This window comes from Vipera berus, assembly GCF_964194415.1.
Source record: "Vipera berus genome assembly, chromosome: 2".
Classification (NCBI taxonomy): Eukaryota; Metazoa; Chordata; class Lepidosauria; order Squamata; family Viperidae; genus Vipera; species Vipera berus.
In genome coordinates, this window is record NC_138203.1 from 169,010,388 (window position 1) to 169,024,350 (window position 13,963).

The following is a 13,963-nucleotide window of genomic DNA, read 5'->3' on the forward strand; positions in this document are numbered from 1 at the left end:
TAAAAATTGAGACTTAGTAAACATAATTGTATTTGTACTGCAATACTGTAGAACATTTTGGACATTTTGCTTCTATTTATATTGAGCTTAGTTTTAGCTTCTTTGTTTAACCATTTATATTCTGTTTTGTGTGAGCTTACACAGATCTTAAAAGTTTGGTTATAGTTGTGGGCAAAGCAAGCCCACTATTATTTTCACAGGTTTGCACTTTTCACTTCTACGCATCTTATCTGCATTCAAGCAAAGTAAACAAATGGCTAACCAAGGAATTGAAGGAAGCAGGACATAAATGGCATGTCAGAATGCATTTTCTCATCCCCTTACATACATTGGTCCTTCACAAGCCCTAGAGCAGGGCTTTTCAATCTTTTCACCCAATGTACCACTTTTAGGATACGGCAACATCCAAGTACCACCAGTCGCCTAGCAAGGTGTCAAAAACTTAAATGATTAAAAAAAAGGAAAAAAGTGATGAAGTACAGGTAGTCCTCGACTTACAACAGTCCGCTTAGTGACTGTTCGAAGTTACAATGGCACTGAAAAAAGTGCCCCCCAAGCCACAGCCAAGCAAGACACCTGCATGCCCACCCGGCGGTACTCTTCCTCCTGTCTGAGGTTTTCATTGTTGTGAGAATTTCTGTTGAGGATTAGCAGTGGGGGTGGGGTGGGGGGTGTTTGGTTTTTATTACCCCTGTCTGTTGGGTGGTTGCAGCAGGTTTTGGTCACTTCACATGACCCTGGGACACTGTGACCATCATAAATATGAATCAGTCGCCAAGCATCTGAATGTAAATCACAAGACCCTGGAGATGCTGCAACATTCCAGCTGATCGGCGCTTCTTCTGGGCTCAGAAGCGCCAGGATCAGCGCCGAGCTCCAGCTGGAGCCTGGCGCTGATCCTGGCACTTCCACTGAGCCCTGACAGCCCTGCAGCTCCAGCCATCTCTCTCTCAGGTTTGTGTGGCATTACCACCGGGTCAGCTCATTCCCCTCCTCCGCTACCACTTTTCTAGGATGGTTGCGTACCACCTGCCAGGTGCCAATGTACCACAGGTGGTACCCATACCACTGGTTGAAAAGCCCTGCCCTAGAGGATGTGTGCATATTGATCTCTAACTGCCCTTTGGAAATAATCATGATGGGTAATATTCAGACTAAATTTCCTAAACGTGACTCCCTGAATGAGTCATTAATATATAGTTTGCATTTAACAACCACAATGGCTGGCATCACAAATTACATTTAACTGCATGATCGCTTAGCATGACACACAAACCCCACCAGGATCTAATTTTTTTTAAAAAAATATTTATTTATAACACTCCCTATCTACTTCCCTAGCCAGTATTCTGTAGGGGTTAAGGTGCTGGACTAGTGACAGGAAAAGTGGTTCTATTTCAGGAATTCCCAAACCTTTCAGCTCATTGACCCCTTCATGAAATGTCTGATTGTTCATCAACCCACATATTTTAATATGTGCGGATAATGCTACATTAACTAATAGTACTATAAATAATACAAATAACATAATAAAATAACCTTTCATAATGCCAATGACTCTTAGGGGTCAATATTGACCATTTTGGAGATCTAATCCTTGCTTCGGCACAAAAACTGTCTGTGTGACTTTGGCCAGGAACTCTGTCAGTCTAGACTGGGAAGATGAAAAATATCTACCTACCAAAAAGCACTGGACTAATATGCTAGATAAGGGACGCGGTGGCTCAGTGGGTTAGGACGCTGAGCTTGTCGATCAGAAGGTCGGCAGTTTGGCGGGTCGAATCCCAAGTGCTGCGTAACAGAGTGTGAGCGCCTGTTACTCGTCCCAGCTTCTGCCAACCTAGCAGTTCGAAAGCACGTAAAAATGCAAGTAGAAAAATAGGGACCACTACGGTGGGAAGGTAACAGCGTTCCGTGCGCCTTTGGCGTCTAGTCATGCCGGCCACATGACCACGGAGACGTCCTCGGACAAGCGCTGGCTCTTCGGCTTTGAAACGGAGATGAGCACCGGCCCCTAGAGTCGGAAACGACTAGCACACATGTGCGGGGGAACCTTTACCTTTACCTAATATGCTAGATAACAATCCATGACTTTCAATGAAGAGTCTGTCATCCTGCAGTGGTTTGATTTAGGCTGATCATAATTATTATTCTTGCCCTTCTGCTCAGAGCAAGTTCCAGTTTTCATTTCTCAGTGAGGCCCTGGTCAAGTAAGGGATTGATCCTTGATTTTTTTCTGTGTGTAGCATTCTAGCTGCTACATTGCACTGGCTGCTCACAGCTGGCAAAAATAGGGAATACATTATTGACTGAAGACTATGTCTTATTTCCCAGATTCATCAATATCTAAGGGTAATATTCAAGAAGAAATGGAGGTTCTCTGTGTCAGAATAAAACTAACCTTACCTCCTAGTCTATTCAAATTTTCCTGGCATTCTCATCCTTCTTGTGGATTGACCTAGAGTAGACTAACAAAATGTAATCTTTTTTTTTTCCTTTCCATGAAACAGACTATTGTATCCTGAATTTTGATGCCACCACTGCCAACGAAGAGCTCTTCCTATTTAAAGAGACTCACTCTGTGCTGAACATGGGGATTTTGTTGGACACTTATTCAAAACCCACCCCTGGATTTAACCACTGGCCCCAGCTGCTCGGTACCCGCAGCCTCTGTGAGGGCTGCCATTATTGGGAGGCTGAGATTTCAAATGGCTGGCTATGCCTGGGCGTTGCCTACAACTACCGGCATAGGACTGAAAAATCGTGCATGTTGTATCTGATTGGCAGGAATAATTATTCATGGTGCTTGGAGTGGGACTCCGTGAATTTCTCTGTCTGGCATAACAATATGCAGACTGTGCTGCATGGTGACTACTACAAGACCATTGGCGTTCTCCTGGACTATGCTGCAGGCTCCTTGACCTTCTACGGCATCACCAGTTCTATAAACCTCATTTACCGTTTCTTAACCACATTCACTGAACCACTATATCCAGCTGCCATGGTAAGCAGCGGGACTTCTATTACTTTGAAACAACACCCTGAATAGAAGCCATAAAGAGGAGGGAGGGGAAATCCCATCTTAAAAGCCAAGAGAGCTTTTACAGTTGCTGATAAAATTAACTTTTATCTCACTAGTGCTGCAGCAAGATTCCTTTTTTAGGTGTTCTTCCCTAGAACATTCTGGGAATGGCTGGGCAGGTGTTGAGAATTCTTTTCTGATGCTCTTCTGTTCCATCTCAAGAATGAAGAAATTAAACTAGTTATAGTTACATCCCTGGAAAGTATCCCTCAAATCTATAGAATGGATTGGATCGTCTTATCTTAGGGCAGAGGAGCCTTTGACTGCAAATGGGGAGATCCAAACACAGATGGCCTTTCTCAGGCCCTGTATTAACATTTATAAATATTATGCCATACCTGTGTTGCAAAAATACTGATAACCATTAGATGGAAGACTAAATCTTTTCTGGTCAGCTACATTTTTTTTCCAGATTTATTAGCCCTATCTTTATTTTTCCAATTCCAAATTACTTTAATCTGACTAGTTTATACAGGCTGGCTTCCAGCACAAACATTGGATTAGCTACACAGAACATGCAAAATCTTAGTTCTTTTCCTTTCCTTTCATCTTCAAGTTAAGACCTGATTCCAGTTTTTTTTTTAATCCCATTTATATCCCGCCCTTCTCCGAAGACTCAGGGCGGCTTACAATCTAAGCACAAATCAAATGTGCTTAGCAATAGCCTTCATTCTATGTATATGCCTGCTTATTAGGGCTTTCGGGCCCACCCCCAAGCGGCATTATTACAAAGTCAGCCTATATGAACTATATGAACAATACGAACAAATGAATATGAATATGAACAAATCCAGAGAGTTTTCTAAGTTTTCTAAGTAGCATTTTTGGAAGTAGCCTACCATTGCTTTTTTCCTAGTGTTGGGAGAGAATGACTATAGGTAGGCCTCAATTTATGAAAATTGGGACTGGAATTTCAGTCACTAAGAGAAGCAACCATTAAACAAGCCATTACATGACTGGGCCTGATTTTTACCATCATTTTTACCACAGTTGTTAAGCAAATTACCATGGTAATTAAGTGAATCACCTGGTCATTAAGTGAATCATGTGGTTGTTATACAAATCCAGCTCCCTCAATTGATTTGTTTCTTGAAAGCCAACTGAGAAGATCACAAATCATGATCTTGTGTCCCACAAGACCTGCAACCTTTGTAAATATGAGCCAGTTGTCAAACATCTAACTTGCAATCATGTGTTCACAGAGGTGGTGTGACGGTTGTAACTTCAAGGATGGGTCATATGTCATTTTTTCTGAGGCCGACATAACTTTGAACCATTATTAAATGGTCATAAACTGAGAACTACTTGTGGCCAAGGTCATTCAGCTGACCTTTGTACCCAAAGTAAGACTAGAATTCAGGTTTCCCTATTCTTCGTCCAACTAGTCTTAATCCAACTAGTCTTAATCCAACTAGTCTTAATCCAACTAGTCTTAGATTTTGTACGCTTCCCCAGGCTTGTGGGCAACCAGACTCCTAAAAGCGAGTCTGAAAACCCTTATCAGAACAACAGTCAGTTATATACTGTTTGTAGAGACGGAATCCTTCCCTTGGTTATGTAATTAATACGCATCCCTGAGTAACTGGATGAACTTTACAGTCATTAGAACCTCTTGATGGGTTATTTCAAGTTAAATTTTAAGACACTGTGATTGTTAAAGATTCTCTGCTGGCAATGACTGTGCATAATTGGTCTTGGTTGACAACCCTGGTAACTGCACAGAAACTCCCTCATGCAGTACCAACTCCCTAACTTGCATGTGGCCTGTGCCAGTGCTTCCAGACTCTTTCCCCCAGCCTCCTGCAAATTGTGTGGGGCCTGCATTGGCTTTTCTGTGGCCTCCTTCCCTCTCCTCCGCAACACCCCCACATGCCTTACGGGGACTCCAGCCCTCTTCCTGCTTAAAGATCCGCCCATCTTGGGATTACCATGGCTACCGGTATGCCTGGGATTGCTAACTGATGACATCATGCTTTATATGGCTATCACTTAGCAACAGCAATCCCATCCCAATTGCTGTCATAAGGCAAGGGCTACCTGTAATACTGATACATATGGCTTGGTTTTGATCCCGTAGCATATTTGGTGAAACCCATCTTAAGACACACCAAACACTTTTTTAAAGACTTTACGATGTTTATGGTCTCCATGGCCTACACTTCACACAATGGCAAAAACGCAAGCCACATTGTGACGTGTCGTGTGTGAATTAAGTGCTTAGTCCTGAATAAAAAAAGGAGCCTTTGTTTTGGATATGAATGCCCAAACCACAATTTTTTTTCTCGATGTTTGCCTGACCTAGATGAATTAAAATGCTAACATTATGAATTGGTCACAGATATTATTTTATTATGGGGAGGAATGCAACTGTAAGTAATTGAATATCTTTATTTTCTTTTGTCCCTTTGAATCAGTGATGACTCCTGGCATGTCCAGTGATGACATGTCTGGACATGTCCCTGCAAGGTTTTTTTAGAAGTGGTTTGATGCTGCTTCCTTCCTAGGGCTAAGTGACTAGCTCAAGATCACCAAGCTGTTTTTGTGCCTGATGGGACAAAAACTCACACTTTCCCAGTTTCTATCTGGCACCATAACAACTACACCATACTGACTCCCTTCTATATCATTTACAGGAGTTAAAAATCCTATTTCATTTCACATGAATCAGTGTAGACTTACTCCTTTTGTGTGACTGATGTGATTACAATATTGCTATGTCTAATCCCTAGCAAACCACATGTAGTCCTCAAGTTACAACAAATATGACAAAATGGGGCCTTGAACTTTGTTACAAAGTGACGTGGTCATAAACCATGACATATGATGCATGCTTTAACAGTGGCAATTCCAGCAGTCCCTATTGTCATTAAACCAGGACTGTGCAGGTCATTAAGTGAGGACCTCACATGAATACAACTTCCAACTTTCTGCCAGCTTCCCTGTTGACTTTGCTTGTGGGAAGCTAGTGGGGAATGTTGGAAATCGCTGTGGGGATGTCGCAATGGCAGGAACACTGAGGGTCCATCATAAGTCCTCCTCATTCAGTGCCGCTGTAATTTTGAACAGGGCTGCTGAGTGAATGGTCATAACCCAAGGACTACCTGTACTTCTGAATCCTATTGCTCTGTAGAGACTTCCCTTAGATGAGATTAAGGGACAGAGCAGCCAATTAGGAAATGGCCTGAGAGCTGGATACATTCTTGACCGCTGAAAATGCAACTGAGATGCAGGATTTTTAGTTAATTTAGTCCAGATGCACCCAGGGGCATTATCAGTTGCATATCTAATTACTGTTCTTGGCTACAAATAGGGGAAAAAATCATAAACATTTTGAGAACTCATTGCCCGGGAAAGCAAAACCAGCCTTTTTAAAAATGTTCTCTGAATGAAAAAGAACCTGTAGAATAGAATAGAATAGAATAGAATAGAATAGAATAGAATAGAATAGAATAGAATAGAATAGAATAGAATAGAATAGAATAGAATAGAATAGAATAGAATAGAATAGAATAACTTTATTGTCACTTTGAATGTACACTAATTGGCACACATTAAAATGAAATTTCATTGCATACAGCTCTCAAAGGGTCACCACCTCCGCTATCCACTACATAAATATGACAAAAATAAATACATACATAATTATGCATATACCCACGTATATTATATGACACAGAGAAACAACAGTCTAGCTCAGATTATGTATACATGTGCATGGCGAGAAAAACAAATCTTGTGAGTTTACCAGAAAGATGGCATAGGCAACAAAGCTATTACAGAATCGGGTAGATCTACCGGTATCTAAGTGGTCACTAAGATGACACAGACCCTTCATGGATTACTGCCTTGTCGTGGCAAAGGGGCTTGCGTAATTCAATGAAGCTATGAGCTATGCCGTGCAGGGCCACCCAAGATGGACAGGTCATAGCAGTGTTCTGGCAAAATGTGATCCACTGGAGAAGGAAATGGCAACCCACTCCAGTATCTTTGCCATGAAAACCCCATGGACAGTACCAAAAGGCAAAAAGATATGATGCTGGAAGGTGAGCCCCTCAGGTCGGAAGGCGTCCAATATGCTACTGGAGAAGAGCAGAGGGCTAGTACTAGTAGCACCAGAAAGAATGAAGCGACTGGGCCAAAGCCGAAAGGACACCTATCTGGTGGTGAAAGGAAAGTCCGATGCTGTAAAGATTTTTTCTCCATCGGAACCTGGAATATAAGATCCATGAATCAAGGCAAGCTGGACGTGGTCAAACAAGAGACGGCAAGACTGAACATTGACATCTTAGGAATCAGCGAACTAAAATGGACAGGAATGAGTGAATTTAATTCAGATGACCATCAGGCATACTACTGCGGGCAAGAATTCCTCAGAAGAAATGGAGTAGCCTTCATAGTCAATAAAAGAAAAGGAAAAGCAATACTGGGATACAATCCCCAAAATGACAGAATGATCTCAGTTTGAATCCAAGGCAAACCATTCAATATCACAATAGTCCAAGTCTATGCACCAACCACTGGTGCTGAAGAGGATAAAATTGACTGGTTCCATGAAACCCTATAGCTCCTTACAGAACTAACACCAAAAAATGATTTATTTATTTATTTATTTATTTTATTTTTAATTCCATTTATATCCCGCCCTTCTCCGAAGACTCAGGGCGGCTTACAAGCTTAGCAGTAGCCTTCATTCTATGTATATGCCTGCTTATTAGGGCTTTCACACACACCTCAAGCGGCATTATTACAAAGTCAGCTTAATTGCCCCCAACAATCTGGGTCCTCATTTTACCTACCTCGGAAGGATGGAAGGCTGAGTCAACCTTGAGCCTGGTGGGATGCGAACCTGCACTAATTGCAGGCAGCTGGTGTTACTTAAGGACGCATTAGCCCACTGCTCCACCAAGGCTCTTAATAATGTGGGATTGGAATGCTAAAGTAGGAAGCCAAAAGATAACCGGAATAACAGGCAAGTTTGGCCTTGGAGTACAAAATGAAGCAGGGCACAGGCTGGTAGAATTTTGTCAAGAGAATACGATGGTCATAGCAAACACTCTGACGGTCAACACAGAAATCAGACTATGTGCTCTGCAGCCAAAGATGGAGAAGCTCTATACAGTCAGTAAAAACAAGACCAGGAGCTGACTGTGGCTCAGACCATGAGTTTCTCGTTGAAAAATTTAGGCTTAAACTGAAGAAAGTAGGGAAAAGCACTTGGCCACTGAGGTATGAACTAAATCATATCCCTGATGAATATACAGTAGAGGTGACAAATAGATTTAAGGAATTAGATCTGATAGACAGAGTGCCTGAAGAACTATGGACGGAGGTTAACAACATTGTACAAGAAGCAGCAACTAAAACCATCACAAAGAAAGAAATGCAAGAAAGCAAAATGGCTGTCTGAGGAAGCTTTGCAAACTGCTGAGGAAAGGAGGAAAGCGAAAGGCAAGGGAGAAAAAGAAAGACACAACCAATTGAATGCAGAATTCCAGAGAATAGCTAGAAGAGACGAGAATTTAATTTTAATTTTAATCCCAATGCCTTCTTAAATGAACAGTGCAAAGAAATAGAAGAAAACAATAGAATACGGAGGACCAGAGATCTCTTCAAGAAAATTGGAGAGATGAAGGGAACGTTTCATGCAAAAATGGGCATGATAAAGGACCAAAATGGCAGGGACCTAACAGAAGCAGAAGAGATTAAGAACAGGTGGCAAAATTACACAGGAACTATACAAGAACGAGCTTAATGTCCCTGATAACCATGATGAGGTGGTCACTGACCTCGAGCCAGATATCCTAGAATGTGAAGTGAAGTGGGCCTTAGGAAAGCTGAGCAACAACAAAGCTAGTGGAGGTGACAGTATTCCAGCTGAGCTATTCAAAATCTTAAAAGACAATGCAGTAAATGTGCTACACTCAATTTGCCAGCAAATTTGGAAAACTCAACAGTGGCCACAGGATTGGAAAAGATCAGTTTACATTCCAATTCCAAAGAAAGGCAATGCCAAAGAATGTTCAAACTATCGCACCATTGCACTCATTTCACATGCTAGTAAAGTTATGCTTAAAATCCTACAAGCTAGACTCCAGCAGTATGTGGATCGAGAACTACCAGAAGAGGCAGAGGAACTAGAGATCAAATTGCCAACATACTCTGGATCATGGAGAAAGCTAGGGAGTTCTAGAAAAACATCTACTTCTGCTTCATTGACTATGCTAAAGCATTTGATTGTGTGGATCACAACAAACTGTGGCAAGTTCTTAAAGAGATGGGAGTATCAGACCATCTCATTTGTCTCTTGAGAAAACTATATGCAGGTCAAGAAGCAACAGTGAGAACTGGACACGGAACCACTGATTGGTTCAAAATTGGGAAAGGAGTCCGGCAAGGCTGTATACTGTTGCCCTGCCTATGTAACTTATATGCAGAGCACATCATGAGAAAGGCAGGGCTAGATGAATCCAAAGTTGGAATTAAGATTGCCGGGAGAAATATCAACAACCTAAAATATGCAGATGATGCCACTCTAATGGCAGAAAATGAAGAGGAACTAAAGAGCCTTTTGTTGTGGGTAAAGAAGGAGGATGCAAAAGTTGGGTTGAAATTTAATATTAAGAAAACCAAGATCGTGGCATCCGGCCGTCTCAATTCCTGGCAAATAGATGGAGAAGAAATGGAGGCAGTGACAGATTTAGTTTTCCTGGGCTCCAAGATCACTGCAGATGGGGACTGCAGCCAAGAAATTAAAAGACGCTTACTCCTGGGGAGGAAAGCCATGGCAAATCTAGACAGCATACTAAAAAGCAGAGACATCACCCTGCCAACAAAAGTGCGTATAGTCAAGGCTACAGTCTTCCCAGTTGCAACGTATGGCTGTGAAAGTTGGACCATAAGAAAGGCTGAGTGCCAAAGAATTGAGGCCTTTGAACTATGGTGCTGGAGAAGACTCCTATGAGTCCCTTGGACGGCAAGGTGATCAAATCGGTCAGTCCTAGAGGAGATCAACCTTGACTACTCTTCAAGCCAGATCCTGAAGTTGAAACTCAAAATACTTTGGCCACCTAATGAGAAAGAAGGACTCACTGGAGAAGAGCCTGATGCTGGGAAAGGTTGAGGGCAAGAGAAGAAGGGGACGACAGAGAATGAGGTGGCTGGATGGAGTCACTGAAGCAGTAGGCCTGAGCTTAAATGGACTCCAGAAGATGGTAAAGGACAGGAAGGCCTGGAGGAATGTTGTCCATGGGGTCGTGATGGGTCGGACATGACTTCGCAGCTAACAACAACAAAAGATGGCACAGAATCTACGAAAACAAAAAAAGGGAGGAATATCAGATCCCAAATCTGATCCTCCCTGTTTACCGTATTGGTATCTGCCATCAGAACACTGGAATGGTTTTCTGAAATGCACCGTTTATTAGGAATTGTTTATAATAAGTACAATTGATTAAGGGGTTGGAGAGAAATAAAATAAATTAGCCATCACAGAACAGATCTGCTATATGCAGTGATATTCCTTAGTTCTACTGTACAATGGCACACTTTTAAAAAAGGAGCAACACAAACCTTTAGGAAGTTGTTTTCAAACATGGAATCCAAATCATTCATCACCATCTGGGAGTGAAAATAAGTTAAAAGCCCACCAGTATACCCCTTCTTCCAAGAGTTTCCTTATAAAAGATATTGGCTAAAAGTAATCCTGTCATAACCTCCTCTGTTTAACTCTGAGCTTCTGACCCTTTCCATCATGGTGAATGCATACCTTTTTTTTCATGAGATCTATATGCCAGATGCTTTGGAGAGCGCTCTTGGTCCACATGAAAAACAAAGAGATTTTTCATCTGGTCATATCTGAGGAGGGAAAAATGTCAGACCTCCAAGCTGCTTAAATGGTATTTAATAACAAAAATTATAAAGATGTTTTTTCATTAGGCCCTGCTCTAACACAGGGTTTGTGTTTTCCAGTCTTAGAAGGAGATATACAGACACCAATCTGATTAAAGGCAGAACCTATGCAAGTAAGGCTGCTCATTGCATACTGCCAATTAATTCAATTAATTCAATATCCTTATTGAAGAATCGATGGATTGTGTTGCATTGCAACGTGAGAAAGAGAGAGAGAGAGAGAAGGAATTTAATTTAAGCATCAGGCAACTGTTGGCTCAGCACTACCCTTTCCCCTAAGTTGCCTAATAGTGTTTGCTGATCTAGTTTTACCTTATTCATGGAGCTGTGTTAGCTGCCAAATACATGCAGTTAGTGCATGCATGTATAAGGGTGACACCTGATTTTTTCACCTTTGATCATTCAGATAATTATTGCTAGCTGAAGAATGAATTCCCAATCTTTGTACTTGAAGACCAATAATAAAAGGTTAGGCTATATCCTTAGTTCAGGAACAGAATACAGGTAGTCCTTGACTTACGACCACAACTGAGCCCAAAATTTCCATTGCTAAGCGAGACATTTGTTAAGTGAGTTTTGCCCCATTTGTTAAGTAAATCACTACAGCTATTAAGTTAGTAACCCGGCTGTTAAGTGAATCTGGCTTCCCCATTGACTTTGCTTGTCAGGAAGTCACAAAAGGTCTCACAGGACCCTGGGACACTGCAACTGTCATAAATTGACAAGCATCTGGATTTTTATCACATGACCATGGGGATGTTATAAGTGTGAAAAATGGTCGTAAGTCATTTTTTTCAGTGCCGTTGTAACTTTGAACGGTCATTAAATGACCTGTTGTAAATCGAGGACTATCTGTACTTTTACAGATTTTTTTTAGGGGGAAAAAGACAAGTCAATATCATTTGCAGTTCAATGGGTAATCCATAATTCACATGTACATGTAGACCTTAGTAGCAATATATAGACGCTCACTAAGCCATGTATTATCTTTTTTTCTTACCAGCCAAATGATCCACTGGTTGATCAGTCAGTGGAATAAATTAACAATTATTTAAGCTAGCTAGAGGTGAAAAGAGTATTAAACCAAGGCTGAAAAGATCACTATAGCAACCAGTTTCTAGAATGTGGTTTGGGGGATATTAGATATCTGTATATGTTGCAGAAATTAGAGTAAACTCACTTATCAGACCAACTGATTTCTTGCTTCTTACCTCACATGACCTCAAGAAAGATATAAATCTTCAGGACATCCAAGTGTACCCGTAAGAATCCAATTTCCAGTCTTAACCCTGTGCCAGGTAACCTTATGATTGAGCAGCAAAGGAAGCCAAATGTATAATTTCCCTCCCTCTTGTAGAGAGGCGTTAGAAAGGAAGGACTTATATCGTTTACTCTTCTAAAACTGAATAGTATTTATCAAGGAATATTCATTTTGTATTTAGCAAGATTTAATATTTGATAATTTTAAAAGGAGATTAACTTCCCTGCCAAATAATTGATATATTCTAGGTGGCAGGTGTTGCCTGTCACTTACCTGCCAAACTGCTTTGTTGTTGATGTTATTTATCTACTTTGTTAATTTTTAAATATTCAGTGATACTTATTGCAAATTAGTTAACTGTATTTTGCACATACGCACTGTTATACTGTCACAGTGGCTAAAACAAGGTTACATTTTACATCAACTTCTCATTTAATGACCGCATGCCATTCCAACAACCAAACTGTTAGGCAAAATGATTGCTAAGTGAACATGTGACAGAGAGAGAGATATTGCAAAGGTCAGTACGTACTGCCATTTCATTCAGATGAAGTTCTCTTGTAGCTATGCCAACATTACTTTCACTCCTGTGTGCCTTGTCAAGCACATGAAATTTGGTCATAAATGTGTCCATTGATTGATTTTTTAAAAATCACCATTACTGTCATATTTGCAAGTGGTTGCTAATCAAAGGAAGATGCTAAACAAGGAGTGAATATAAAACCTTTTCAGGATCTGCTAAAGAGGGGAATATTATGCCATGTTGTCAGTCAGAAACACGAGGTAGTAATTCTGGATTGATAAAATTGACAACAAAAGCATTTTCTTATTGAAGGATAAACAAGTCTAAAGCTGAGTTTTTCTAGACACAGATGTCAAACTTGATCATGTCACATGATGTATCATGACGTATCATGATGTTTTTTTGCCTCTGCGGAGTTGGGAAGGGCGTGGCCTGCGTGTGACACATCCAGCCTGCAGGCCGCCAGTTTGACACCCTTGTTCTAGAGCATATTCTGCTTCCAGTTTCTAGAAAATGTTTCAGATGTTCATATTTGGAAATAATCTGTTTCTGCTTGCAGGGTAATCTGCAGGTACATTGTGTGGGAAAGCTATGATGCCATCTCTGATCACTCCTCATACAATATGTACCTCTGCATACGCAACAAGGCTGGAAAGCTGGTCAGACTTCTGGCCCAGGCCTCCCAGTTTGAGTTCACACAGCAAAATAATCCATGCATTCCCCATCAAGCAAATTCTTAGTTACAATAATAAAACATGAAGAATTTCACCCAGATTGTGAAACTGGAAGTTTGGGAGCAACACACAAAGCATCAGTTAATCCCCAAGCTATCAACTCAACATCAAGAGGGCTGTAGCAATAAAATACAGGGGTCTGTTCTCCATCTTTAGAAGGCACTGTAAAAAAAACCTAAACAAGTAAACAAGAATTAATTAATTAATGAGAAGGCCTTATTTGACATAAAGTGTCAAATACAGTGGGTTGCTTTTGGCTTGTTTTGGCTGGTTCTTGCATTTAACATTTGAAGTGGGAAGTTAAAAGTCCAGAGTCAACTTGGAGTCAGACAGCATCAAAATCACACCAACCAATTAATCAATCTCTGGTTTAAGGTTACCACAAAGTAATAGTATAGGTGACTGCAGGTTGCCAACTCTGAAAAACATTAAAACAAAAATATGGATTTTCCCCA

At 41.0% G+C, this 13,963-nt stretch overlaps 1 protein-coding gene across 4 annotated transcripts in view; it reads left to right on the forward strand.

Moving 5' to 3' along the window:
* Positions 1–12,270, forward strand: part of LOC308661093 (E3 ubiquitin/ISG15 ligase TRIM25-like) — a 30,885-nt gene extending 18,615 nt beyond the window's left edge. For 3 of the 4 annotated variants that reach the window (XM_081315852.1, XM_081315854.1, XM_081315855.1), the window contains one exon: positions 2,511–5,406. In XM_081315852.1, coding sequence (XP_081171978.1) covers positions 2,511–3,049 — 539 coding nt within the window. In that variant the 3' untranslated portion in view covers positions 3,050–5,406. Of the gene's footprint in view, positions 1–2,510; positions 5,407–11,050; positions 11,104–12,217 lie in introns of those variants that run through there. The other variant, XM_081315853.1, reaches the window with a different exon arrangement.
* The last annotated feature ends 1,693 nt before the right edge of the window (positions 12,271–13,963 follow it).